At 42.1% G+C, this 25,089-nt stretch overlaps 1 protein-coding gene across 1 annotated transcript; it reads right to left on the reverse strand.

The window, feature by feature from the left end:
- Positions 1 to 498: 498 nt before the first annotated feature.
- Positions 499 to 24,756, reverse strand: HEATR6 (HEAT repeat containing 6). Its single transcript, XM_048824103.2, has 20 exons — positions 24,501 to 24,756; positions 21,824 to 21,931; positions 21,232 to 21,372; positions 19,275 to 19,390; positions 16,612 to 16,726; positions 16,166 to 16,267; positions 15,454 to 15,591; positions 13,967 to 14,262; positions 13,367 to 13,544; positions 11,746 to 11,952; positions 11,063 to 11,162; positions 10,497 to 10,849; positions 9,634 to 9,756; positions 8,914 to 9,000; positions 7,602 to 7,736; positions 6,112 to 6,234; positions 4,698 to 4,822; positions 3,166 to 3,262; positions 2,364 to 2,568; positions 499 to 1,599 (listed from the first exon to the last, which is right to left on the reverse strand). Exons 1-20 carry the CDS (start codon positions 24,750 to 24,752, stop codon positions 1,049 to 1,051), a joined length of 3,552 nt encoding a protein of 1,183 aa, XP_048680060.2. The 5' UTR covers positions 24,753 to 24,756; the 3' UTR covers positions 499 to 1,048.
- Between the last annotated feature and the right edge of the window lie 333 nt (positions 24,757 to 25,089).

Raw genomic sequence — 25,089 nt, forward strand, 5'->3', positions numbered from 1 at the left:
GTCCTGCTGCAAGCTATCAATTGCAAGGTGGGAGCCCAGTACCTGTAAACATACTCCATAATAAAAGTAACCAAAATAATAGTTTATACTCAAGAGGTGACGTGTCCAGCTAAATTGCAGAATGGGAACAAAATCTGAAAGACAAAACCACGTAGTGCTTAAGCACTATATCTATGCAGAGATCAAATGAACAGAAACCATGCCTGGGATTTTCAATACAGCCTAAGGGAGTTAGGCTCCCAAATCCTCTATGCCAAAATCTCAGCCCACATTCTATGAACATGGTTACCCCCAAGAAACCAGCTGCAGCTCTTGGGCTGGTCGGATAGCATCAGGGCTGCTATACTGCACTATCAAACTTGGGACTAAAAGTCCAAGACTCGGGCAGGAGTTTATTTTTGGAGAGCGGTGAAGTCAATGGTCCTGCACTGGTAAAGCAGTCCACCTGTGCAGGAGGGGGGCTAGAGTAGTGTGTGTGAATTGATTTGCATCAAGCTGTTGTTCAAACATTCCAACTGAGTTTATTGTACAAGTGCAATAAATGTGACAAAATGGCATGCTAAGAAGAGTATACCAACTCTCCATATTTATGATCAATCTGATTTCCAGAAAAGTTAAGGCAGAAAATACCAATTCTGCCCGTGTCCGCTGTGGGCAAGCTTTTGAAGATAGCAGTCAACTGTGATAAAAGGCTTTAGAAACAAACTCATAAAAGGCTCTGTTCTTATAAAATATACAAAGAATAAAAATACATTTGTTTTCAGAGTGATAACTCTATATCAGATCAGTTACCAGCCAAACCAAATGGAGACAATTTACAGCGAACTAAACAGTCGGAAAGTAAATGAGATTAAATGTTTTTTCTCAGCATTGTAGAACTTTTCTCAAGAGTTTCAACTGATTCAAATAAGTTTGAAATAAATGTTTTAATGTTGCCAATAGGAAATCTCTCTCCTGGACATCTTGCATACATGGAAGCGGTGTACTTCCCTCTGGATATAATCAGAAGGCACAATTTACTGGTCATTAAAGCAATGGATTTCTCTTCCTAAGCCTCCGTCAATTCAATGGAGTTGATGTGGTTTGTCAAGATATCTTCTAGATAAGCAGCTACTACTACTTTAGCTTTGCCTTCTGACAGTTCCTCAATACCACAAATATGCTCAATAGCTCTTTTCAACAATCTGTCTCTTCCATGGGAGTTTGTGTGTATTCCTGCTTCATCTTCTTCAACCCCTGATTTCATATATTGCAAGACATAGGATCTGATCACATCCCCATTTTCTGCTATAGTTTTCCTAATGAATGGCAGGTCTGTACTGTTTGCCAAGCTTAACAAATGAATCAGAGCCTGGCAAATCTGCGTTCTCAGGCTGGCACTGTATTTGAACTCCAGAAAGTCCTCGGTGTCTTCACTCTTCTGCAAAGCGATAACCAAGGCACTCCAGATCTGGGAAACCTGTTCAGTGGTTCCGTAGCGCTCCCTTTGGGTAGGGATGGAGAGGGCCATGGCAGATTTGATTCGGACTTTGAAATTCTTGCATGATTTCACCACTGATGTAAGAGCATTATAGGCTTGTGCAGTCCAAGGAGCTTCTCCTGGGAAGCGCACAGGTTTGCAGTCAATAAAACATGCAAAATCAATGTTACAAAAGCAGCTGTTCATAGAGATTTATTACACTGATCAACCTTGTCTTCATTTGAAGACTCAGGATTTTTGCCATAAACAGAAAATTATCAGTTGATTTATTGAAATAAAAAATAATAATATTCTAGCCTTTTCCTCTATATCTGAAAAAAATATACTCAAGTGACACTACATTTAGACTCCACCTGTGTAGCTTATATAACAATTCTTCCAGATAATTAGAATGATACTTTTTGGAAGCTCAGTGATTGAGTAGATGCCATTTATTACAAGGCAGAGGCCTTAACTTATTTTGGTTTCACTGAAGGATGAAATTTATTAGTGAGTCCAATATTTTTACATTATCCTGAGTCACTAACCCTCAAATCTAGCACCTGCTATTGCCCTGATTCTTCAAACATGCACACACTTTACTACCATGAGTAGCCACATTGAAATCAATGTAGTCAAGTTAAGCATGTACGTAAGTGTTTGCAGGAATGAGGTCTATTTAATTTCAAATGTACATTCTGGGCCAGATTCTGCCCTTGGATGTGAGAGAAACATTCAGCCCTTTGAGGGTTTCTTTCTTTCTTTTTTTAATTCCAAACACATGCATATGCCAGATCAATTCTTAGTAAAAACACAACCTTAAAAGATTTTTCTTTTGCACAGCTCGTTGTGCATTCCCCAAAGAGGTCAGTGAAAAAATTTTTAAAAGGAAGATTTTACTTACCAAGTGGCAAGGCAGGGTTTTTAAATACGTTTCCCAGCGCATAACATGCATTCCACCGTACTTTCATGGTGGCCTCACTCTGGACAGTAGAAATAAGGGCCTGAATAGATTCCTTAATGGTTTCACTGAATCTGGGTTTTACTATGTGATATGGTTGAAGGAAATGAAGCAGATTTCCTAGGGCCCGAACTGCATTGCTCTTTACCTAAAACACAAAGCAAAAAAAAAATTTTTTTTTTTCCAATTTATACACATGCATCTGGCGAGGCCTCTCAGTGCATATACAGAAATAATTAAGTGCATATGGTGCTGAAATTAAGTAATTTCAGCGGGTTTTTTTTGTTTTTTTTAAAAGCCTTCCCATACCCTGTCAGAAAAACAACCCCTCAAACTGCCTCTTCAAAAAGTTCATGGGAAAATAAGACAGGCTTTACAAAATGCCCGGAACTTCAACCAACTTAGGCTGTGTCCAACGGACAAGAAAAAGCGACACTTTGCACTTCACTCAGTGCAAACATCTAGGTGCCAGCAGTCCATATCTCCAGATGAGATAGCATTATTTTATTCTACACTAATCTAATGGTAGATGTGGGTTATGGTAATTCCAGTTGGCAGAGTCTTGACATATTTTGCAGTATGGCACACAGGATTTGTTTGTATGCAAGTACTGCTGTTACCTTCCCCGGTTACGCCATTCTTTTTATGTTGTAATAAAAAGTCAAAAGCAAGTAATGAGTGATTTTAATTTTGCTCTTGGCTTTATGCTTGGATTTATTCCTTTCCCTGCCCCACTCCAGCGTACCTTGTCTTTGTCCTTGGATGCTTCAGTTGCTGACCGTAACATTTTCAAAAGTAGGAGATCTGAGAATTCCTCTTGGAAGCTCTGCCCCATCATTTCCCTAACAAAATAAAGCACACATCATCCAGGATCAGAGCAGTTAGAAATGAAAAAGACCAGATCAGAGTCAAGCCTCCTGTGAAGATAAGATACAGTCCCCCTATGTAGGATACATAATTGACTGAGTTGACAATACTCTTGACTTTAACTAAAATGCTGAGATGTAAGACAAACACACTGAGCATAGTAAAAGCATATGATATTACACTTAATGCAATGATGATTTACATTTTACAGGAAAGCCCGCTGGTAGTGCAATAAGACTAATGAAATACAAAGGTTAATAAACTGCTATCTGAGAGACAGAAAATGGCATAGGAATCAATGGTAAATTTTCAATATGGCAAAAACTTAATAGCAGGCTGGTCCACCATTCTGTACTAAGACTTGGTTTGATTAATAAATACATTCACAATCCTATTTACCCTTTTATGTAACATAAGAATAAAGGAATATTCAATGAAATCAAAATGTAATAGATACAAAAAGGATAAAAGGAAATCTTTCTTATGCAGTACATATCCTGTGGAACTAATTGCTCTAAAATATGAAACTAAGAGTTTAATAAAAAGAAAAGGAGTACTTGTGGCACCTTAGAGACTAACAAATTTATTTGAGCATAAGCTTTCGTGAGCTACAGCTCACTTCATCGGATGCAAGAGTTTAATGGAATTCAAAAATTGATTAGATCTGGATAACGAAAACATTCACAAGCTACAGAAGGTAGGAATACAAATCCTCACGCTTTGAGGCATAAGGCAAACTCTAATTAAGAGTGGCTAAGAAGAAGCTTCTGGTACAGGCACATTAATCTATAACTGTCCTCTACAAGGATTCTTGCACCTTTTTCTGACATTTATGGTAATGAACACTGTCAAATACAGGATATTGATCTATTTGGACACTGGTGGCCAACCTGAGCCTGAGAAGGAGCCAGAATTTACCAATGTACATTGCCAAAGACCCACAGTAATACGTCAGCAGCCCCCACGTCAGCTCCTCCCCCTCCCAGCACCTCCCACCCACTGGCAGCCCCACTGATCAGCGCCTCCCCCTCCCTCCCCACACCTCCCAATCAGCTGTTTCCTGGCATGCAGGAGGCTGGGGGGGGGGGAAGAGCGAGGGCATGGCAGGCTCAAAAGATGGGGTGGAGGGGGGGCAGGGTCTGTGGCAGAGCCAGGGGTTGAGCAGGGAGAACCCCCCTGCACATTGGAAAGTTGGCGCCTGTAGCTCTGGCCCCGGAGTCGGTGCCTATACATGGAGCCGCAGATTAACTTCTGAAAAGCCGCAAGTGGCTCCAGAGCCACAGATTGGCCACCCCTGCATTCGGACCATTGGTCTGCCCAGGTATGGCAATTCATATATTACTGGGGGGACTAACAATAAAGATCTCAAGCCATTTATAAAGTTCTATTAGCCAATATGTTGCTACCTACATGTTGACAATCAGTGTGTCTGTAAGGTTGCCCAAGGACCAGGCTGCTTTGGCACGGACGTTTGGAGACTTGTCCTGGAGGGAATTCAGGATAGCATTTGCTGTGTCGGCAACAAACATCACATCCTAGAAAATTTAAAGTTTTGTCGTTTTTTTAAAATGTATGGAAGTTCTTTTTTTAAAAGTGGATGGATTTCCTTAGCTCTGTATGCTTCACTGTCTTTATTGTCTCAGTGAAATCTGCACAAACACCAGCTCTATTAAAGCAACCTTCTGTGCTAAGTAACAACTTTATAGTATCTCTAATGTTCCCGGTACAGCTTCGTTTGATCTCTAGTTAACAATCTAACTCTAAAGTGTCCAAATTTGCTCCTCTCTTGGGTGACTGCTTCTACATGATTTCACTGCATATTTTAATTTCATTGGTACTTTAAGTTACTTTGATTTAAACATAATTACCTGGACTGACAATCTCATACTCATCAAATGCCATTGTCGAATAAGTAATTGCTTCTCCAAACTCCCTGTTGAGCTGTCTCTCTAATCTTCTCTTTCGTGGCATGTTATATTTCGTTTCCATTTCCTTGTCTATGATTAAAGCTTTTCTTTCACAATATTTTAGACTAAAATTTCTACTTCAGCTACGATTCAAGTTTGTCAAAATAGTCACCCATGTAAGACTTCACAACCATGTGGCAAAAACAACGGAATCCTCTCTTGCAACCAGGTGGGTTAACATGGCTCCAAAGGGCAGTTTGGCTATCCTTGCTCTGAACTAACTTTGCACCTTCCCCATTCTGGGCTGCTCCACAGCCCCTGCCATAACAGACAGTTCTAGGCCTGTCTAAGTTACGGCAACCTGTCCCCAGCTGCTCATGGGCCACAACCCTGCCTGGAAACTCTGCAGCACTACGTGCTCTGACTCTATTCCTGACATGCCCCTCCTGCTCCAGCCCCACCCTCACCATGCCCCCTAACCGAGGGCTTGTGTAGGAGTCTTCAGCCCTACAGCTGCCTTCTGCAGTTCTTGCACCAAGGCAATCCTCTCCCAGCCAGATCCAGGGCTTTTAGAGCTTCCTCATACCTAGCTGGCCCTTTCACCTGACAAAGGGGCTGGAGGGAAGGTGAGGACCTTGCACTGCACCAACAGACACTCCACCTCCTGCCACATTTCACACAGCAAAAACTGCACGGGTTCCATTGCCCAGAGTGCCCATAGAACAGAGTGGGCAGGGTTGGAAGAAGTACCAGCAAACCTCCAAAAATATTTCGAGCTAATATCTCAGCGTGTTGTATTACCATTGGCCTAAGAGGGAGGCCTGCTTCCCACAAAGAAACCTCATGTTCTACAGCTTGCTGCTCAACAAATGCATTGTGAAGAGTTCCGAGTAAGATAATAATGGCCCACTGCTAACCTGCCTAAGACATGAGAAGAGGACGTAGACTCCAAGGGCTCGGGCAGCAGCAGCTTTCACCAGTGGATTCTCACTGTGATTCAGACCCAGCAGTAGCGTGATGCACAGTATCTGCTGGTCATCCTGCAATTAGCAATGGAAACAGAGAGAAGCATTCCTTAAAAGAGAACAGCGGTGACAATATTGTACTGCAGAGCCCGCTCTTTGGGGGAAAAAGAAAAAGCTAAGAACTGATGTGTGTTTTAAACAATGAACACCAGGAGTCTGCAGAAGCAATGAGAATGTCCCGTATTCCCATACAGCAAATAAGTGGAAGAGCTGGCTGGCATTTGGATGCCACCCAGGAGACAGGAGTACTCCCCACTTTTAACATAAATTACCCCAAGGCTGGTAAACAGGGCATTGTTGATTTCACCAAGCTGTATCTTTGTGATACAATGGCAACCAGTTAGGGCATGTGTGCTGGGGGAAAAGGAACAACAAAAAGGACTGGGGCAGACAATAGGTTCACTACCCACCTGGATAGAACAGGAACGATTGTAACTGTAGGGGAGCCAACATGCCATGAGAGAGAGTGACTCTTCAGTGTGAAAGCATTAAAGAGGGATCATAAAGCATGTTAAAGTTCACATTTGTACGGTTTGTGAGTATACAAGCCTGCAGCCAAGTCAACTGTGCTGCATCGGAGCCCTAGGTCAAAGTGGGCAATGACTGACACCAAAGGCTGAAAGGGAAGTGGGATCAAAGTACAGAGATGAAGTACACACTGTGCTTGGAGAAGCCAGACCAACAGAATTCCAGGGATATTGCTGCATTAGCAGTTCCTCTGTAAATGAGACCTGGCAGGGTTCTCTGAGGCAAGCAGGGCACAGTGACATGAATGGAGCTGCACAATACAGTGGCTATATGCTGCCAAGGCTTTAAAGCACAGAAGCATATTTCATTGTGTAGAAGGAGAGTAATGCCATCAGATTCAGTTGCAATTGAGAGAGAGCAAACATTACAGTTTCAGCTACATTTTGCTAGCCAGCCAAATGAAAAAAACCAAGTGTGTGAACAACATCAGTCCACTGCCTTCAGTTCAGCTGTCTGCATGCTTCGCTGAACTTTATCAGCAAAATAGCAATATCTTCCACATCTCACACACAGAATGAGATTCTAAAGGCCTTTGTTTGCCATGCCACACAACCAGGCTATTCAACCAGGCTATTAATATTCAAGGCTTTGAAACAGTCTATTGCTTCCTTGAGTAGCCATCTCCTAAAATGCCTCTACAATCAAACTTTTTGAATATTCCCAAGCATGCCTTTTCTAATCTTAATCGGTCATGGTTTACACAGGGTTTTTGAATGTGAAGAGTGGATGTAAAAAAAAGCAGTGACCATCCTTCATGTGAATTTAACACAGGTTCAGTATTAATATAGTTAGCGGGATAAAACCAGAGGACTCTAGTACTTAAAAAAAGACAACCAAAAGACATTGTATTTTACCCGCAGACTGCTAAAAGCTTCCGGTAAGATAGAAGAAAGAGCATCACAGGCACTTGTCTGAAGGGTAGGATGCTGAGCATTCTGAAGGGCACCAGGTAAAGGGCCATTTAGCATCATAGTCCAAAAAGTTACAACCTGTAGTGGAGAAACTATGTTTACCAACTGAAACCATTAAACAATTGATGCTGATGTCAGGTGAACTTGACAATATTGCCCACATCTCTGAAATGGATGGTCTTTTCTAAGATCATCTTTAAAACATACCTAGTACCACATCAGTGGATATAAATGAGCAGGAAATTGACTCCTCCAACTATTGGAAATCTTAAAATAGTTAGTTGTACAAATAATGTTTTGGCTCGAGCTGCTTGTTTCATTTCTGTTTTATTTATTAACATTCCCTAAAATCGTTTTAAAAATAGCCTTCAGTTCACAGAAAGAATATTCTAACAGACCTACATTATTGCCAGAATCCCAATTTCTCAGCTTGAGCAAGCTTGTCAAAAACAGCCCCAAGCAATGGATTTCTCCGTGATCACACGCACTAGCATATCAGCCACCTACTTAGTTCTTGTAGCAGGCAGAATACTGACGTGGGCTCTTGGAGCACTTTCCTATGGACATGTCACTGAGGCTGTAGTTTGTCTCTATCTAGGGTTTTATATAGCACCCCATCATATGTGGTATCTGAGCTCCTTGATATTCTTCCTGATCCCAAAGTTACAGCAGAAAGCAGGAGCAAAGGGAAAGTGTACAGTGAATACTGGTGTCTCATAAAAAGCATTTGTCCATGAATCTAAACAACGCTAGTAGGTCTAATTTTAGGCCTAACCAAATGTGACAGAGCCCCTTTATGTATAAAATTTCTGACTCAAGTAGTCAGACAAGAGATGCCCATCATACCTTGCTGTCACTTTCTTAAATTAGCTTGATATTTATCAGGAGATTTATTCAGCTTTGACAAAGGTTGCTGTATCTATCCTAGGATAGAACATGAACACACACACACACACACACAGAGTGTTAAAATGATGAGTATCAACAACAGCAGTTCCTGTCAGTTCATTTTAATAGCAGGAAACAGCCTATCACAATAAAATCCTACAATCCATGCTTATTTGTAGATCTTTACACTATCATAGTTTGCCGACCTCAGTGTATACCATACCAGCATCTAAAGATACTTTGTACTCTCCCTCCACTTTACATCAGATTGTTAAACATTGACATTCAGGGTCAATCACTTTGCAGCAGCTTTCACACCATGAGGCTTAATCAGGTGGAATCCCACCTCTAAAGTCCATATACTTACCAAGTTGACAGGTACTTTCTCATTGACAGCAATGGTTGAATCTGGTTTATGCTGTTGTACTATGCCTGTGCCCAGCTCCTCCAGAAGCTGCCAAGAAAAAGAAAATGAACTGGCTCCTTATCAAAGCAAACTCAAGTATTATTTGACTATGGAAATATTTAGCAGAAACCACAGTCATTTACAGAATGAATGAAATCTGTTGTTACTTTACATTATTTTATATTACACTCTCTGACTGCTAGCTCAGAGTTAGTGGAAAAGCTCTCCTAAATAAAGTCTCCAAACTTTTATGCCAAAATGGATAGAAATGTCTTATGGTATCCAGAACAAAATGAAAACTCCCAAATCAACTGTTGTTAGAGTAATAAATAAGGGTCCAATTCTGGAATGCTTCCATAGCATTCAATGGAATTATGAGGGTGAAAAGAATGCAAGATTGGGGCCCAAACTTGTTTTTCTTGATGTCCTAGAGTACAGTATTGCACAATTAGCTACAGTATGGAGAAGGTATAGGTCTTGTTTGTAGTGTACTGCATGAAATAGACACATAGAAGCACATTCAGAGCTCTCCTTCCATACAATTGTCTTGAATTATAATAAAGGTATTGTCACATCAAGCTTAGCTACAAATACTTTTAGAGCATATGTACAGAGCAACACTATCTAGAGTAACACTTTACTAGATAGTAAAAAGCTATCTGCATTTCTCCAAGCTCTTACTTTGGCACCGTGGAGCTGAATGGACGGATCTGTTTCCTCCATGCATTTGCAAGCCACCTCTCCAAGCTCTAATAAATAGCTCTGAGCCACAGAGAAATAGCCCTTCACAAGAAGTGCCAAGACCTGCAGAATAGGAAAAAAAAAATACTGAATGGAATTTACCAAAATGAAAAGAGAGAACATTTTAGTCAATGCAGTAACCATACACTAAACTCTAACATGAGAGCTAGAAAGTACAACACAAACTAGCGAACACAAAGGATATTTGGACTCTGTAGAGTCTATTGTCTTGTTTAACAGAACACGTCGAAAGCACTATCAAGCAGGAACTTGCAGTAAATTCATTTCTCTAATTTAAGCGAGCTCTCCTGTAGCTAACAACTACCTAAGCAAAAGAAAATCTGCAAAAGTGACAAGCCTTGAATCTCCTGTAGTTTGGCTGTCCGGGTTAACGAAGCCAGCTGTGACAAGCATCCATTACTCTGACAAGAAAATGAGGTTGCTTAATTTCCTTGGGATGGAAGCGACAAAATTATACTTTTCTACATTGTTGCATAAAGAAAAACAGAGGTGAGTTTATGAGTCTCAACCTTCCTATACCGTGCTTCATGCAGGCCAAAGTCATCTACTGTTAGTATTTCACTGATAGCAGATCTTTCTAGTCAAGATTTAACTTATATGCAACACTGGAAAGAGAGAACACAGAGAACACTCCCAATTCTTACCAGGTGCATACACGCCCCATCATCAAACAAGGTTACCAAATCATAAGGGTAGAAGAACCGGCTGGTACTGGAGAGATTTGCTATTTATTCTTAGTTTCATACGTTTAGTTGGCTCGTCTAGTAGTTTTCCATTCCTACCTGTAAAGATTCCAGTCGAACAGGAGATGGTTCATAGACAGTACCAGCTGTGAAGCTAGTATCGCTATCAGAATAGGAATCCTCTCTGGGCAGAACAACAGTGGAGATACAAAGACGTATGAGCCAGCAAGGCTCTGAAGATGAACTCTCCCAATTGTCCGTGGGTTCCCCTTGTGAAGGTGGTGCTCTTCTCCACCACTCAGAGGAACTGAAGCGATGAGGGGTTGCCGTACCACTGCTACTTAGTCCGGAAGAACTAGGCTGTTGCAGAAGTAACTGTACTTCTGGAGAAGGAGCTTGAGCAGATATTACAGCACCTAACAACGTGAGGCTAGAAACCCGAACATTAACATCTGTTAAAGAGAATAAAGGAAAAGAAAATAAAAGGTAAACACCACTAAGCGGTGGAGTTATTTACATAGTTACCAATCATGGGAAATGTTTCTAAATAAATAAATAACCAAACAAATAAATAAAATAAAAAAATACTAGCGATTAAGAATTCGTGCTGAGTTAAGAATCAACATATACAGCGAGAAAAGAATCCAGCCCAGTGCAATGCAAACCTTTATGACGAATGTATGGCTTTATCTGGTTCCAAACTCTTGTCAATAGACCAGGTTTTAAGCGGCTGTATGGTGCATTCGATACCAAATTTGCCAGGCACTAAAACACACAAGAGATAACCGCATGAGAGATGACAGAGGCCAAACTGAAAATGTGGCTCTCTCGTTTTGTACTGTGGAGTTAGGTCATTTAGGCAGCTACATTGATTAAATTTGCAAATAACTGAAGAGAGTTGGTCAGTATTCGAAAATTTGGCCCAAAAGCTTTGCTTCTAGAACAATTACTGTGATCACACATGATCAATCATAAAAATTGAGCTAGGGAAGGAATATTTTAGATTAAAAACTCAAATAAAAATTGCCATTAAAAAACCAAAACCCTTTACAACTACAGCACTATTTTGTACATCTGCTCAGCCCAGAAGCCATAAGAGAAATATGGAAACAAGAAAACTGTGTTCAAGAGAAACAATGGGAATTTCCAGGCAGACTCAATTTGCCAAGCCTTGTAAGAAAGAAAAAAAACCTGCTGTTGTGACCCAGGCAGCTCTCAGGATTTTTGCATAATCACCCTGTCTCAGGCATGTCTGGAAAGCATGAGGTCTGCTGTGAAGGTCATTAGAAAATTGCTTTGAGGCTGAATACTTACAAAGCGTAAGCATGTTCAAAGTAAGTGTACGTACCTTGATGATTTGAGTAAGGGTTTGTGAGGAGGATTCTGCCACTAGGGCTAGCAGCAGACAGCGATGCAACTCTCTGATGCTGGAAGCAATTGTTACCGAGAAAGGAGTGAAAGCTCTTTTATGATCATGTGCGTCTTCAGCAACAGAAAGAAACTGCTTAGAACCTTCCAAGGTGGCGGAGAGAACCTGAAGAGCGCAGGCCCGAGTCTGAAACAATACAAGATTTCAGTTCTGTTTCAATGAAAGAAACTGTGGGAAAATGTCAAACCTTCCTTATCCTGCTGCTTCACATTCTGTATGTGCCTGTTACACAGCACCTTTCTCCTCGCTGGGAATAAAAAGGTTAGTGTGTGTGTCCAGGCTGCAGGATATGCTAACATTATGGAACCCAGCTCTGCTGAAGCATGACAGCATTTTGCAACACACTTAAGACAGAATGTCCTTGGCCTCCAAAAAACATGTTAATATGCAGAGTATGTACTCTATTAACTGCACAAATGTTATGACTGCAGGTCAACAGCAGATATTCACAGGCCTGGCTTTGAAACTCAATTATCATCAAGTGTCCATTTCTTTTCATTATTGGGGTATTGTGATTCAACACCTCGTCCCCCAGGTTTTCTTGGATTCTCCTAGCAAAAGCTTATAAATGTTCTGCCCTTTACCATTCAGGCGTCAGCAAAGAGACCTCCACATCTGGAATTCAGGGCATTCTAAAATGCGCAATTCTGGACCTTGCAGATCTTTACCATGCATCAACTAGCAGTTTGTAAATGCTATGGGAAAGTGCCCACCCAACTCAAAACACATATCCTTTTTGGGGGTTGGTTTAATTAACACTTTCCAGCTTTTTCACCACTCACCTTACTGGACGCCTCCTCTGGAAACAAACTGAGATATCTCAAATTCACATTCTGCTTCAATTGCCTTCCCTGGCACAGCAGTCCATGTATTTATTTATCCTGTGTGTGTGAAGCACCACCATTTCTCAATTTGAAGGGACCACCCTCACTTTTTGAACCTCTTAGGGCTTGTCTACATAGAGAAAACGCCCACAATAACCGGTGAGCACTAGCTACTCCACACTAATTCCCCATGTGGACACACTGAGTGCGCAGTAAGAGTGCCTTTGTGCACATTAGCTTAATACGCTTTGGAAGTGTGCTACACTAAACCTCCCGAGGGCACTGTTAGTGCACAAGAAGAGAGTGTCCACAGGCGGAATTAGTGCAGAGTAGCTACTGTGGTTTAAATTCACACAGTCGCTTGCTGCGCACTAACTTTCCTGTGCAGACAAATCCTTAACATAGTGTGAAAAGTTTTCTTTTATCTCTTCTAATTTGACCAACCCCTTTCATACATTTTAGAAACTCTTTGGTCACTTCAAAATTTTCTCCAAGAAAAATATGTTCAACTCCAATAACCTGGTCTCATAATTTTAGAGTCTACATACATAACAGATCTTTTGTTATCCTAATAATGCACCTGCTCTTTGTCCAGTACAGTGATACAGGCCACAAAGACCCCAGCAAGACTGCTCTATTATATTAAAGATCAAGGAAGGCAAATTTGAAGACTAGTTCTTGAAAAACAAGGCTTTTAGGACAGCAATTTCACTTACCTTTGGAGAGGGATCCTTCAATGCAATAGTCATCAAGGACACAGACTGTGGGCTGCCTATTCCAGGTGTATCAGGAACAAATGCTGACCAGTAGCCATAAAGAACTTTTTTTTCTATTGATTTGATAGTGGAAAGGAAACAGGCTAAAGCCCCTTGACGAACTTTGGCTTGATAAGATCTTTAATTAAACAAAGAGATGAATTAATAGCAGCTCTGAAAAAATAATTGATTTGACCTCATTTATTCAGGTTACTGACTAGCTATAAGAACTTCAAGTAGAATAGCTAAGGCCAAAAGGAAAAAAAAGAAAAGAAAAAGCATCAGTTTACTTTCAAACTACTACTAATTACCACCTTTCAACTTTCTTCGTTAATAAATTATACAAATCACATTAAATGATTTCTCTAAGAGTTTCATTTAAGAATCCAGTACTGGGATTGTGTGAGTGGGAGAGTGAGTAAAACGCTGCACATGGGCAAAACTGGTGCCAGATCTACAAAAAGGACAAAAAGCATTATTTAACATGCCATGCAAGCATTATTGTTATGAACCACAGTATTATTTGCTTCCATGTTTTATATTTACATGAACTACAATAACCTCATTTTGCTCTGTATTCCACCTTCAGCATCAGAATACTCCGACTCACTGCTGCTGATCCTTTTCCAGCTGGGACAGCATGATGATAAGTGATCCTTTCCAGCAGGCATGTATGCAGCATCTAATGTGTGATTCCAGGGATTTAGACAAGGATTGTTTTGTGCATTGCCTGAACGTAACTGAAATATATCCACTGCATGGATTGCTCCATCTCCTACATCACTTTCTAATTCTTCTTTCACTTCTTCCCCCAACTGTCCTTTCTTTTGTTTCCCCTTGGACTTTTTTCTTCGGGTCTGTGTGAACAGGAAAAAACAACACAAAAGGCTGAGACGAAAGTAAGAATTTTGCACGCAGAAAAGATTTTACTATTCTGCAAATCTCTTCAAATGACAACACGGTCACTTCTGAGAAAAACAGAGACTCTAAAATCCCCAAAAGTAGAATAAACTCTAGCGTGTTCAGTACTTAAGTTCACCAACATGGAGTTGCACACTTTATAAGCACATCGATGGCATATTTTAGGGAGACAGATTGATTTTAGCTAGTCAAAGAAAAAGTTTTGGTCACAGGTATTTAGTTACTATTATGAAATAGTGTTACATAAATGAATTATACATACTCTGACACAATCAGATCTTAATCGATTTCAGCTTGCATACTCCATTTTTTAATAAGACAAAATAAACTTAATATTAACACCTTAATGTCCCATAGGTACATGTCACAAGACTGGTTTGCTTGGACATTTTGGATGCAAACCTCTAGATATACATAAACGCTAACCTCCAACTATTAGTGTAACTACAAGAGTTTCCACAATTCTCCTTTATTTTTCTTTAGAAAAATGTATTTTTACACTGAGACACTTAACAGTAGGATATCTTTTCAGGTGTTTTATTTATGTATTCCTGTAGCTCTTTTGGATTTATCGGAGATACTCATTAACTTTAAAAGAAGATTACAAGCCAACAAAATGACCCTACAGCTTTATTTTGTTTAACGCCTTTCATGTAATCTGTAACCCAAAACATTTTACAGGGTTAAATAATAAACAGCAAAGGGAGAGAGAAACAGAGATACACAAACAAGGGAGAAAACTCATTTTTAGATGAGCCTGACTTCCCCAGGAAAAAGTAAAAGTGATTGTGTGTTAGAAGTAATGTAACTTGTGATGGAAAATGCCACCATCAGTCCCACATCTTCAGGCCACAAGTTCTTGACTACAAATGAATAACTGATGCACACAGCTAGAGTCAATCAAATCAATCTCTGCAGAACCCTCTGTTTTAGTCATCTGACTTCACAGAGCAATGTGTTATTCAATGCAGAAATTTATAATCAATGCCATTAAGGCAAGCAATGTGAAATACACCAAATTCCGAGAATGTGAAGGAACTTTCAGCCATTAACACCATAATAGGAAATATACAGTCAAAACAAATAAACACACAGAAAAATCGACATGTGGTATAATTTAAGTTTACCCCTGTTTGTTTAATGGTGCTCAATTCCGACTGCTCCTGTTTGACAGGTGATCGTCCATCATACTGAGGAAGTGGAGCTGGGTACAAGACTGTAGGCATTTCCACGTTCAGTCCAGGAAGCCCATAGAACATGCATTTCTAAAACAGTAACAAGAACACCAGCGTTCTGGTCCATTTGGATGTGCAAAGAATTGTCGTATATTCAGGTGCTCACCAATTGTTTTCAGTTTACCTTATGACTTTCTTCTCTGGGACTTGTCTCCCTACGCTCACACCCTAGCTGCCAATGGCAGATAAGTCAGCACAAGGAGACTCAACTAGCACAATAAAATGCCTGTATAGTAATTCTGATTCTCTAATCAAACAAATTTTGGCAACCAAATTCAACTATTTCTAGAAGGATTTTAGCAAGGGTCCAACACTGAAGCTAATGAGAGACTTGCCTCTTAACCATCAAGGCGTTGCCACCACTTTCTTTGTGAGGGAAGTCCAAGTGAGAGAACTGAAGGCTTTATCATATTCTAGAGAGAATTTTCCCCTTCTTCCATGTCTTTCATTCCATTTTTCAATCTTACCCTCCTTCCCCATACATCAGCTCTCCATCTGATTCTTTTTTCTGTCTTCTCTACCTTTTCCCACTTAAAGTGAAACAGGAGCACACACTACACAGTCTCTCTCTCTAAAAGTGGATTTAAACCAAGAAACTATTCACCTTTAACACAGCAAGAAGGGACCCAAGCTGATCAGTCTGCATTAGCTTCATCTTCCCACCGTTTAAGAGCGACTGGATACCTTTCAGAGCATTCTGTAACAGCTGAAAATAACTTCAAATTAGCCAACACACAAAAATACAGCATCTGTCAACTTATGAACTTCATACCTTATATAGTGCAAAACAACATGACTGCTTAGCATCACTGAGATACTTGGAACTGTTTTCATGTTACTCAAGTAAAATGAGGTTAGAGATATTAGCCAAGTCTTAGCTGGCAATATTCCAACTCACAAGACGTGTACAGCCTCTGGCAAACAGGAAGCCTTTGATTATAACAGATTTACTTATTTCAAATCAAATTTTAAAAGTTGTCTAGATGTTCCACTGCAGATGTAGTATAACTTTAAAATTAGTGTATTTCAGCATATTAGCCTCATACGTACCATACAAAAAGTGATGTCATCTACATCAGAGGTTTTTGAAGACTGTAACACATTTAGGAAAGTCTGAAAGCACAGACTTCTGTAAGACTCATCTAAGTATGGCTGTCCAGGCACACTAAAACGAAAGCAAATGCAGCTTGTCAAGCTGTGGCTCTCAATATAAAGCTATACAAATTGTTCTTACAGATAACGTAACACAAGCTCAGATCTGTCCTTCCCCAGCATAGCAGAGACACGGAGTGGGACTGCACTTTGGCACCTACGAAGGATGAAACTCTAGCACCGTAAATACTATCTGGAAACACTGGTTAGTAAAATTTCAGTACGCCTAAAATTTACTCTAGCTTCTGGCTTCTCCTGCCTGATTAAAGTGGATTCCTATGTTTGGTATTCCAGGCTGCGAGTAGGTGCAGAATGACACTAATGGGAGCAGTGTCACTATTCTGCTGGGAATGTCCTCATATACAGGTGCACAAGTGATTTAATGAAGCTGCGTGCGTATATCTTGGGATACAATTTAGCCTTTACTAGGACCTTGAAAGGTTTTTACATTTTCCTTCGTTTTCACAAAAACATAGACTGCCTTAATGCAGTGACAAGTTTACCTTTTTTTAATTTAAATAGCCATCCATCTTTCTTTACTAATGAATATAAAGAAGGCAATCACTACACCACTTCAATCTGTGCTACCTGCATATCATCTTATCATAACATGAGCATTACTGCAGTGGCTCTAGACTCATTAAACAACTTTTTTTGTGCTGGATCCCTAAGCAGCTGGTCCCATATGTTTAATTACCTCAAGTCACCGGTGTGCAAGTTTGATAATGTTCACAATAAGGCTCAAATACTGCAAGTGATTTTCCTGACAGTAGAATCCAATTAGAAAATCACATTCAAAAGCGCCAGACGCTGCACTTTGCTCATATTTAAGTGACCTCATCCAGGACCTCGGTAGACTCTTCCTTTTTAAGGGTCCCATTCTGTGGGACATCAAACCTTCCTTCATAATTGCAAAGCTCTTTAGAGCAGCTCCAAACTCCTGCTCGCTTAGACTGATTGATTATTCAGTCTAAGTTTGTCATAGACAAACAAGAAAAAGCTTCCCTCTGTATTTGAATAGTTTAGTGAAGGTTTTCAGAAGTAATGAGATCTTGCTCTGGCATCAACTTATTAATTCTTGGAATCTTATAACAAATCATTCATAGACCAAACATTCCACTGCAACAGATAATCCCAATGCAAGATGTAATCAATTGTTTCATAAACATTAACAACCACCACATCAACCGACTACTGCCTGCATAGACAGGTAGTAGCACAACATACCTGCCTTTTTCCCCCCCTCTCAAATTAAATGTCTTAAGAAATAATTTTAGTTTTGGAAATCTGAGAATTCCTGGTTTTCCCCAAATGAGTATGACAATGGCTAGGAGCACTGCAGTTTTAACTTTCACACACAAGTCATGTTTATAACTTCCAGGATGCAACACAAAACAAAGCTGTTAGAGAAAAAAATCTTCTCCTTTTGGCTTTCATCAAAAGGCAAAGTCCCATTAATCAATGGGACTGTTCAAGGCAATGGGACCTGTCATAAATATAAAGGGAAGGGTAAACCCCTTTAAAATCCCTCCTGGCCAGAGGAAAACTCCTCTCACCTGTAAAGGGTTAAGAAGCTAAAGGTAACCTCGCTGGCACCTGACCAAAATGACCAATGAGGAGACAAGATACTTCCAAAAGCTGGGAGGAGGGAGAGAAACAAAGGGTCTGTGAGTCTGTCTTTATGCTGCCTTTGCTGGGGATAGACCAGGAATGGAGTCTTAGAACTTTTAGTAAGTAATCTAGCTAGGTACGTGTTAGATTATGATTTCTTTAAATGGCTGAGAAAAGAATTGTACTGAATAGAATAACTATTTCTGTCTGTGTATCTTTTTTGTAACTTAAGGTTTTGCCTAGAGGGATTCTCTATGTTTTGAATCTAATTACCCTGTAAGGTATCTACTATCCTGATTTTACAGAGGGGATTTCTTTACTTCTATTTACTCCTATTTCTATTAAAAGTCTTCTTGTAAGAAAACTGAATGCTTTTTCATTGTTCTCAGATCCAAGGGTTTGGGTCTGTGGTCACCTATGCAAATCGGTGAGGCTTTTTATCCAACATTTCCCAGGAAAGGGGGGGGTGCAAGTGTTGGGAGGATTGTTCATTGTTCTTAAGATCCAAGGGTCTGGGTCTGTAGTCACCTAGGCAAATTGGTGAGGCTTTTTACCAAACCTTGTCCAGGAAGTGGGGTGCAAGGTTTTGGGAAGTATTTGGGGGGAAAGACATTTCCAAACAGCTCTTCCCCAGTAACCAGTATTTGTTTGGTGGTGGTAGAGGCCAATCCAAGGGCAAAGGGTGGAATATTTTGTACCTTGGGGAAGTTTTGACCTAAGCTGGTAAAGATAAGCTTAGGAGGTTTTCATGCAGGTCCCCACTTCTGTACCCTAGCATTCAGAGTGGGGAGGAACCTTGACAGGACCTATTTATATAGCCCTGAAACCATTGCATTGATCTCGCCTTTACTGTGCTTAGCAGGTGGACTAAACAGGCTGGCTGTCAGCATTTCCAGATGCCCATCTTTTAAAGCACCCATAAAGATCACTGAAAAGACTTGATTTAATACCTGAGACATAGATTTGCCATGCTGTGTACTGCTGCCCTCCTGAGTTCCACATCAGGCTGAGCAAGATCACTGAACTGTACCAAGAGTCCACTCTTCCCCAGCAAATCCGGGAGATACTAAAATAAACCATTAACAGTCACTATGGGCCAACAAGATACATAGTCAGGTCTGGTGAATGCAAATCAATTGGCAAATTTCCTTTTTACTTCAGAACAGATCTACAGTCAATATGATATAAATCAAGCTACTCCTTAAATCTTATAGCTAGATATAGATATACCAACTACAGAATAGGTTTGACTGATATTCAAACAGAACTAGGATTTACATATCCTCTGATTAGAAATGATGTTCATTTGCAAAGTTGTCATTCATTATTATGGAGGCATTGGTCATGACCCTATAGTTAAGACTGAGTTCCATTTTGTACTTAAGCAGAGATGCAACCTCCTTGTTTTGTATGAAAAATATAGCACACCCTTCCCAAATTTACAGCACTTGCTCTTTGGGTATAGAATGAATTTTCTGAGCATTTAAAAGTAAATCCGTAAAAGTAAAGTAAAAGTAAACAGTTAAAAGTAGTTTATAAAGTAAAATTAATTTAAAAACGTATTAAGAAATGTACTGTCTGTGTCAGTCTCTTCTCTGCCCCAGAAGATCTTAACAATGGAACACAGACACTTCACATTTTGCAGATAATTAAAGTTAATTAATACCTCGTACAGAGACTATATTTGAAGACACTAGGTTGTAATTAAGCTAAGTTATTAACGATTGTTGTATCTAATTGCTATTGTTATACAGACTTCAGACAGGTTCAAGTCAACAGCTCAGGAACTCTTAAGAGGTATCATTGTGACATCACAGATAACTCAACCCATGAATACCTGTCTTCTACACCTAATTTGCAAGCAAAAATTCTATTGGTTGTAATGAGTCAGTGGTGTCAGGGAGACTGTATGTGTGTCAGGAGTTCACAGTGGTAGGCCACTTGGTGCAGCTGTCACTGCTCTTTAAAAAGCCCATAGCTTCATGCTAACTCTGGCATCTGTGCTTGAAAGGCTCTCATGGCACTGCTATTTCAGCTCCATTCTACAATGAGGGTTTGATCCTTCTGCTGCGTGAACCTCAGGTTCCCACTGAGTGCACGGAGCCCCAAGGGAACATGCTTAACACCCTGCAGTGGCGCATAACCCAAAGCCCACTCCTGTGATGGAATCTGCCCTTATAGCAGGAAATAGGCTCTCACAGGGAGGCGGGGCACATGCTACAGCAGGGCAATTCTGTCTAGGTCACCTCTCCATCTGGCTGAGATGGAGACACCATGGGCTGGCCAGTCTTCACACAGCACTGGTCTCATCAACACAACCCTTTAAACCAATAAGTCAACTGCAAATTAAGGTCCACATTCACCAGTGTGCTGTAGCTGCTTTGTGCTGATCTGGCGATGCAAAGCAGCTGTACAAGCAGATTAATTGGCTCGTGTGCTCTGGGGTTACTTTGCCCTATAATGATGCTAAAAGTGGAAAAAATATGGAAAAAAAATCTAAAGTAAAGTATATTAAAACAGTTTAATCTAATCTGGAACAACAAACAGTAAAACAACACTATGGTTATTGTACAGCCTCACTATAGGGCAAAGTTAAAGTTGTTTGGTGCCTTAACTGTGCATTTCTTACCTTAATATGTTTGGATTTTTCTTCAGTGCAACCTTAACTTTGAATTTCATGGATTTGTAATGCTTGATTATAGAATTATTACAACATCCCTGTAATGCATTTTACCCTTCAATTACTGACACTGTGTTAAGATGGAGTTAATGTTGAGAGTATGTGTGTCTGGGATTATGACATTTTTATTTTCTTTTGGAGGAAAGACACGGGAAGGGAGTCTAGGGATCTGAGGCTTTGGAGATCACTTTCTCTTAGCAATAAATTCAGGACAGCTTTCAACCTACCTTCTGACAATTTGGTCCATTATTGTAAAGAAGAGCTGCTAAGGCTTGCAGAATTTCAGTGTGTGTCCAAGAGCTGCACTGTTTGAGAGCAGAGATGGAATAGGATACAAGAAAATCCAAATTCTGTTCATCAACCACTACCTGTCATCATATAAAAACACAGAATTAAAAAAGAGCTTCCAAAAGGCATCCTTATTATATTGCACATTGTTCAAGTCAGGGTAACATTCCTCTAGCTGGGTAGTGACCCAACTGATTTGGCTGTTAGAAATTCATGCTGCTACAGAAATAGCCTACATTTAGGAAACGGCCAGGGGATCTTGGTTTCCCAAAGACTGAAGGCATAATACACAAGCTTTTCCGTCTCCTGTGAGAGGGTCAGCACATGTAGTTCTTACATCAGCAACCCTTTAGCCAGGCATAGCCAAGCTAGGACTGTAGACCAGAATGGTAGGATGAATAGGAAGGTGAAAATCCAAGCACGTTCATATTAGATCCTCTTTATTGGTTCTGCCTCATGGAGACGAGAGCCCTTTTGGCCCACATCCATGTGCTTGGAAGGGTAGGAACAGAACCATCAAATTTTCCATACCTGGAATCTGTTAAGTAAATGATGAATGAGCTGACAAACTTTGTTGACAAGATGTTCCTGATTGAGATGAACCAGTTGACAGGCTTGAACAAGTAGAGCACAAACATCCTGGAAAAAAAAATTTGTTAAAGAAAAAAGCCAGAAGCCTTAATGATTATTTATCATTGACCCAATACAAAATTGTGGCTTCAGAGTAGAGACCATCCCATCAGCTAAGGTCTCAATTGTGCAAATGGATTTGCATGGGCAGAACACCTGAATCCATGGTCTAGATAATATTTAGTCCTGTCATGAGTGCAGGGGACTGGACTAGATGACTTTTCAAGGTCCCTTCCAGTCTTACGATTCCGTGTGGAGCCCAACTGAAGTCAATAGAGCACCTAGTGAGTAGACTGTCCCACTGACTGTCCATATGACACAGGCATCCACGTGCTGGATCTGCTGCTAAAATATCACTTAAGAAACCAGCACTGAGAGAAATAATATTTAAAGACTAAAGCATAACATACAATACAGACCAAAGAAAAAAGAGGTAGGAAACCACGGAACAGAGGAAAGAAAAAAGGAGCAATGTATAAAATATAGGGTGAAAGGAGAAGATGATCCTAAGCACTTCCCAAAATTAAAAGAAAAGCTGAGCAACTGCTGTGAAAAACAAATAGGAAGACTAATGGGTAACTAAAGATTGTCACTGCTTCAATGTCAAAGTAGCATGCTATATACAAGGTACCCCCAATAAATTATCTTCATTTTTGCATAGTTAATATGTTCCCCCTACAAAACAATTACTAAGATGTTGTGCAGTAATTGAGAATCTAAATGCTGCAGAGACAGGAAATTGTCAAAGAAAGTGCTAACAACCATCTTAATTATGTCCATCATCTTCTCCTACCCACAGCATATAAACCAGAGATGTCTGCTACCACTCACCCTACCCCACTGCACATGACTACTACAACTCAGCCTGGCTTCCAGGCTCCCTGCTGCAAGTGCGGGAAGCATGGCACTCCTAAAAGCCGTGACTCTCAGAGTATGTCTATGTGGCAGGTGGGAGGATAGACAGACTTGAGCTAGCATGCTAAAAACAGCAGCATGGTCAGGATGGCTTGGGTTAGCTGTCTGTCTACACACACTTGAAAGTGCCCTCCCGGCTGCTGTGTAGACAGAACCTCATGGTCTAGGCTTCTGACACTACAGTAGGGAGCTTGAGAGGCTAAACTCAAGCTGGGGCTCTCAGGACTTCCAGGATTCCTGCTACTCAGCTGGGCTCCCCGGGATGCCCAACTCTCAGGGCAGCTGGCTTCCCAGGCGATGGGATTCAGGCAGCCCAGGGAGCCAACTTGCCCAGGAGGTTGGAAGCCCTGGGATCCCCAGTCCTGGGGGAGTGGTTATGGCCAAGCTGTCCCAGAGCTTGCTAAGGGGGTGGGAGGAGGGGGGAGACTATGAAACTGATATGAATGATGACAATTCACAGAGGGACTGCTGGGGATCCAGGAAACTTACTTCCTTTCAGAAACAATGTATTTTGGAACTTCTGGTTCTTGGGAAATTTTGAAAAAAGTCGGGTTTGGTCTGAAACCAAACTTCAACATGATAAAATTTCCCATGAACTGGAAATTCCAAATTTTGGCCAGCTCCAGAGTGTCATGACCTATAGATAAGCTAGTAGATCTATTAGCCATATGAAGAGAGTAGATGCGGGGAAACAGGCAGAGTTAACATGGTTATAACACCGGGAAGTGGGCAAAGGGCACCTGACCTATAAGTGAATTGCAGCACAGGGGAGCAGAGTTAAGGTTAATGTTAACGTTACAATTTCCTGACTGGTGTTTCGGTAAGCATATGGGGCTGCAGCAGCAAGGAAACTAGTTCAACAGTGGATTGCCAAAATGACCTGGGGTTAACACTTGAAAGTTGTACCGATATAACTGTGTTGGTTAGGGGATTTTTTTTTTAAACCTAAACAGTTATGCTAGTTAGTAAAAGCGCTAGACATACCCATACTGGTATGAAGGCGACTTATGCCAGTATAGTTAGTCCCCTTCCCATATGGGAGTAGCTATACTGGCATAAAGCACAACTATCCTGACAGAAGTGCGTCCAGACTAGGGGTTGTACCGCTACCTACACCGTTATAGTAGGAAAGAGGTACAACTGTCTCGCGTCGACGTGGCCCTTCTGAACGTTTCCATCCTACAGGCGGGCTGCAAACAGGCCTGCACCGAACCATTACGCTCAACTGGGGCAACACTCACCCCCCTCCGTGGTACGGTTTAAATCATGATCAGTCTCTGGGGGCAGGTGGCGACACGTGGGGAGCAAACCTGGGGGGGGGGGAATGGCGGTGGCAAGGGAGCACCTGCCTCAGGTGCAGCCTGGCAGCTGGTGAGGCGGCCGGGTATTCGGGGACAGGGCTTTACCAGGCCCACCCCGCTTCCTTTCCTCCACACTCAGGCTGCCAACCCTGCGGCCCCTGCCCCACAGCTGCCACCCCACACGCCCCTGGGTCCCATCCTGCCCGCCCCCCGCACGGGCTTATTCCCACCCTGCCCCATTCCCCCGGCCGATCCCCCGTCCCCCCGAGCCAGGCACCCCCTGTTCTCGGGGTCCCCGCCCCCCGGGGCGGCCTCATTCCCCAGCCCGGTCGGGACCCGTGGCGGACTCGGCCCCCCGCTACCTGCGGGCTCGGCGCCCCCGCGGGCCCCGGCGCCCCCGGGCCGCAGTTCTCGGAGATGAGCTGGTCGAACAGCAGGTGCAGCTCGGTGCGGCGGCCGCTCCCGCTCCCGCTCCCGCCCTCGCCCTCCCGGACCGGGCCGAGCCGGGGCCGCAGCGCGCCGAGCCGGGCCAGGTAGCGCCGGATGGAGCCGCTGGGCTCGGGCTCGGGCTCGGGGCGCGCTGTCTCCTCCCCAGGCCCCGCCGCCGCCGCCATCTTCCCCGGCCGGGCCGGCGTCAGCGCTATGGCAACCGGGTAGCACTTCCGGGTCGGGGTGCCTGTGGGCCCCCATCAGCCCCCAGCTCCCTTGAGCTCCAGGGGCCCAGTCCCCATCACCCCCCCCCGGCTCTCTGGCCCCCCAGGGGCCCCATCACCATTGCACCTAAGGGCGCAGCTCCTCTGGCCCCCCAGCTCCCAGGGGCCCAGGGCCCCAGCCCCCATCACCCCCCAGCTCCTTTGCACCCAATCGCCCTCCAGCTCTCTGGCCCCCCAGGGACCCCATCACCATTGCACCTAAGGGCGCAACTCCTCTGGCCTCCCAGGGGCCCAGGGC

The sequence above is a fragment of the Caretta caretta genome, chromosome 17, assembly GCF_965140235.1.
Source record: "Caretta caretta isolate rCarCar2 chromosome 17, rCarCar1.hap1, whole genome shotgun sequence".
In the NCBI taxonomy this organism is placed as follows: domain Eukaryota; kingdom Metazoa; phylum Chordata; order Testudines; family Cheloniidae; genus Caretta; species Caretta caretta.

Coding starts and splice junctions, on each gene's coding strand:
- HEATR6 (XM_048824103.2), bottom strand. CDS start 24,752: ATGGCGGCGGCGGCGGGGCCTGGGGAGGAGACAGCGCGCCCCGAGCCC. Junction 16,727..19,274: donor ATGGCAAATCTATGTCTCAG/GTATTAAATCAA, acceptor CTTTCGTTTTAG/TGTGCCTGGACAGCCATACT. Junction 15,592..16,165: donor CCCTTCTTGCTGTGTTAAAG/GTGAATAGTTTC, acceptor TTACTGTTTTAG/AAATGCATGTTCTATGGGCT.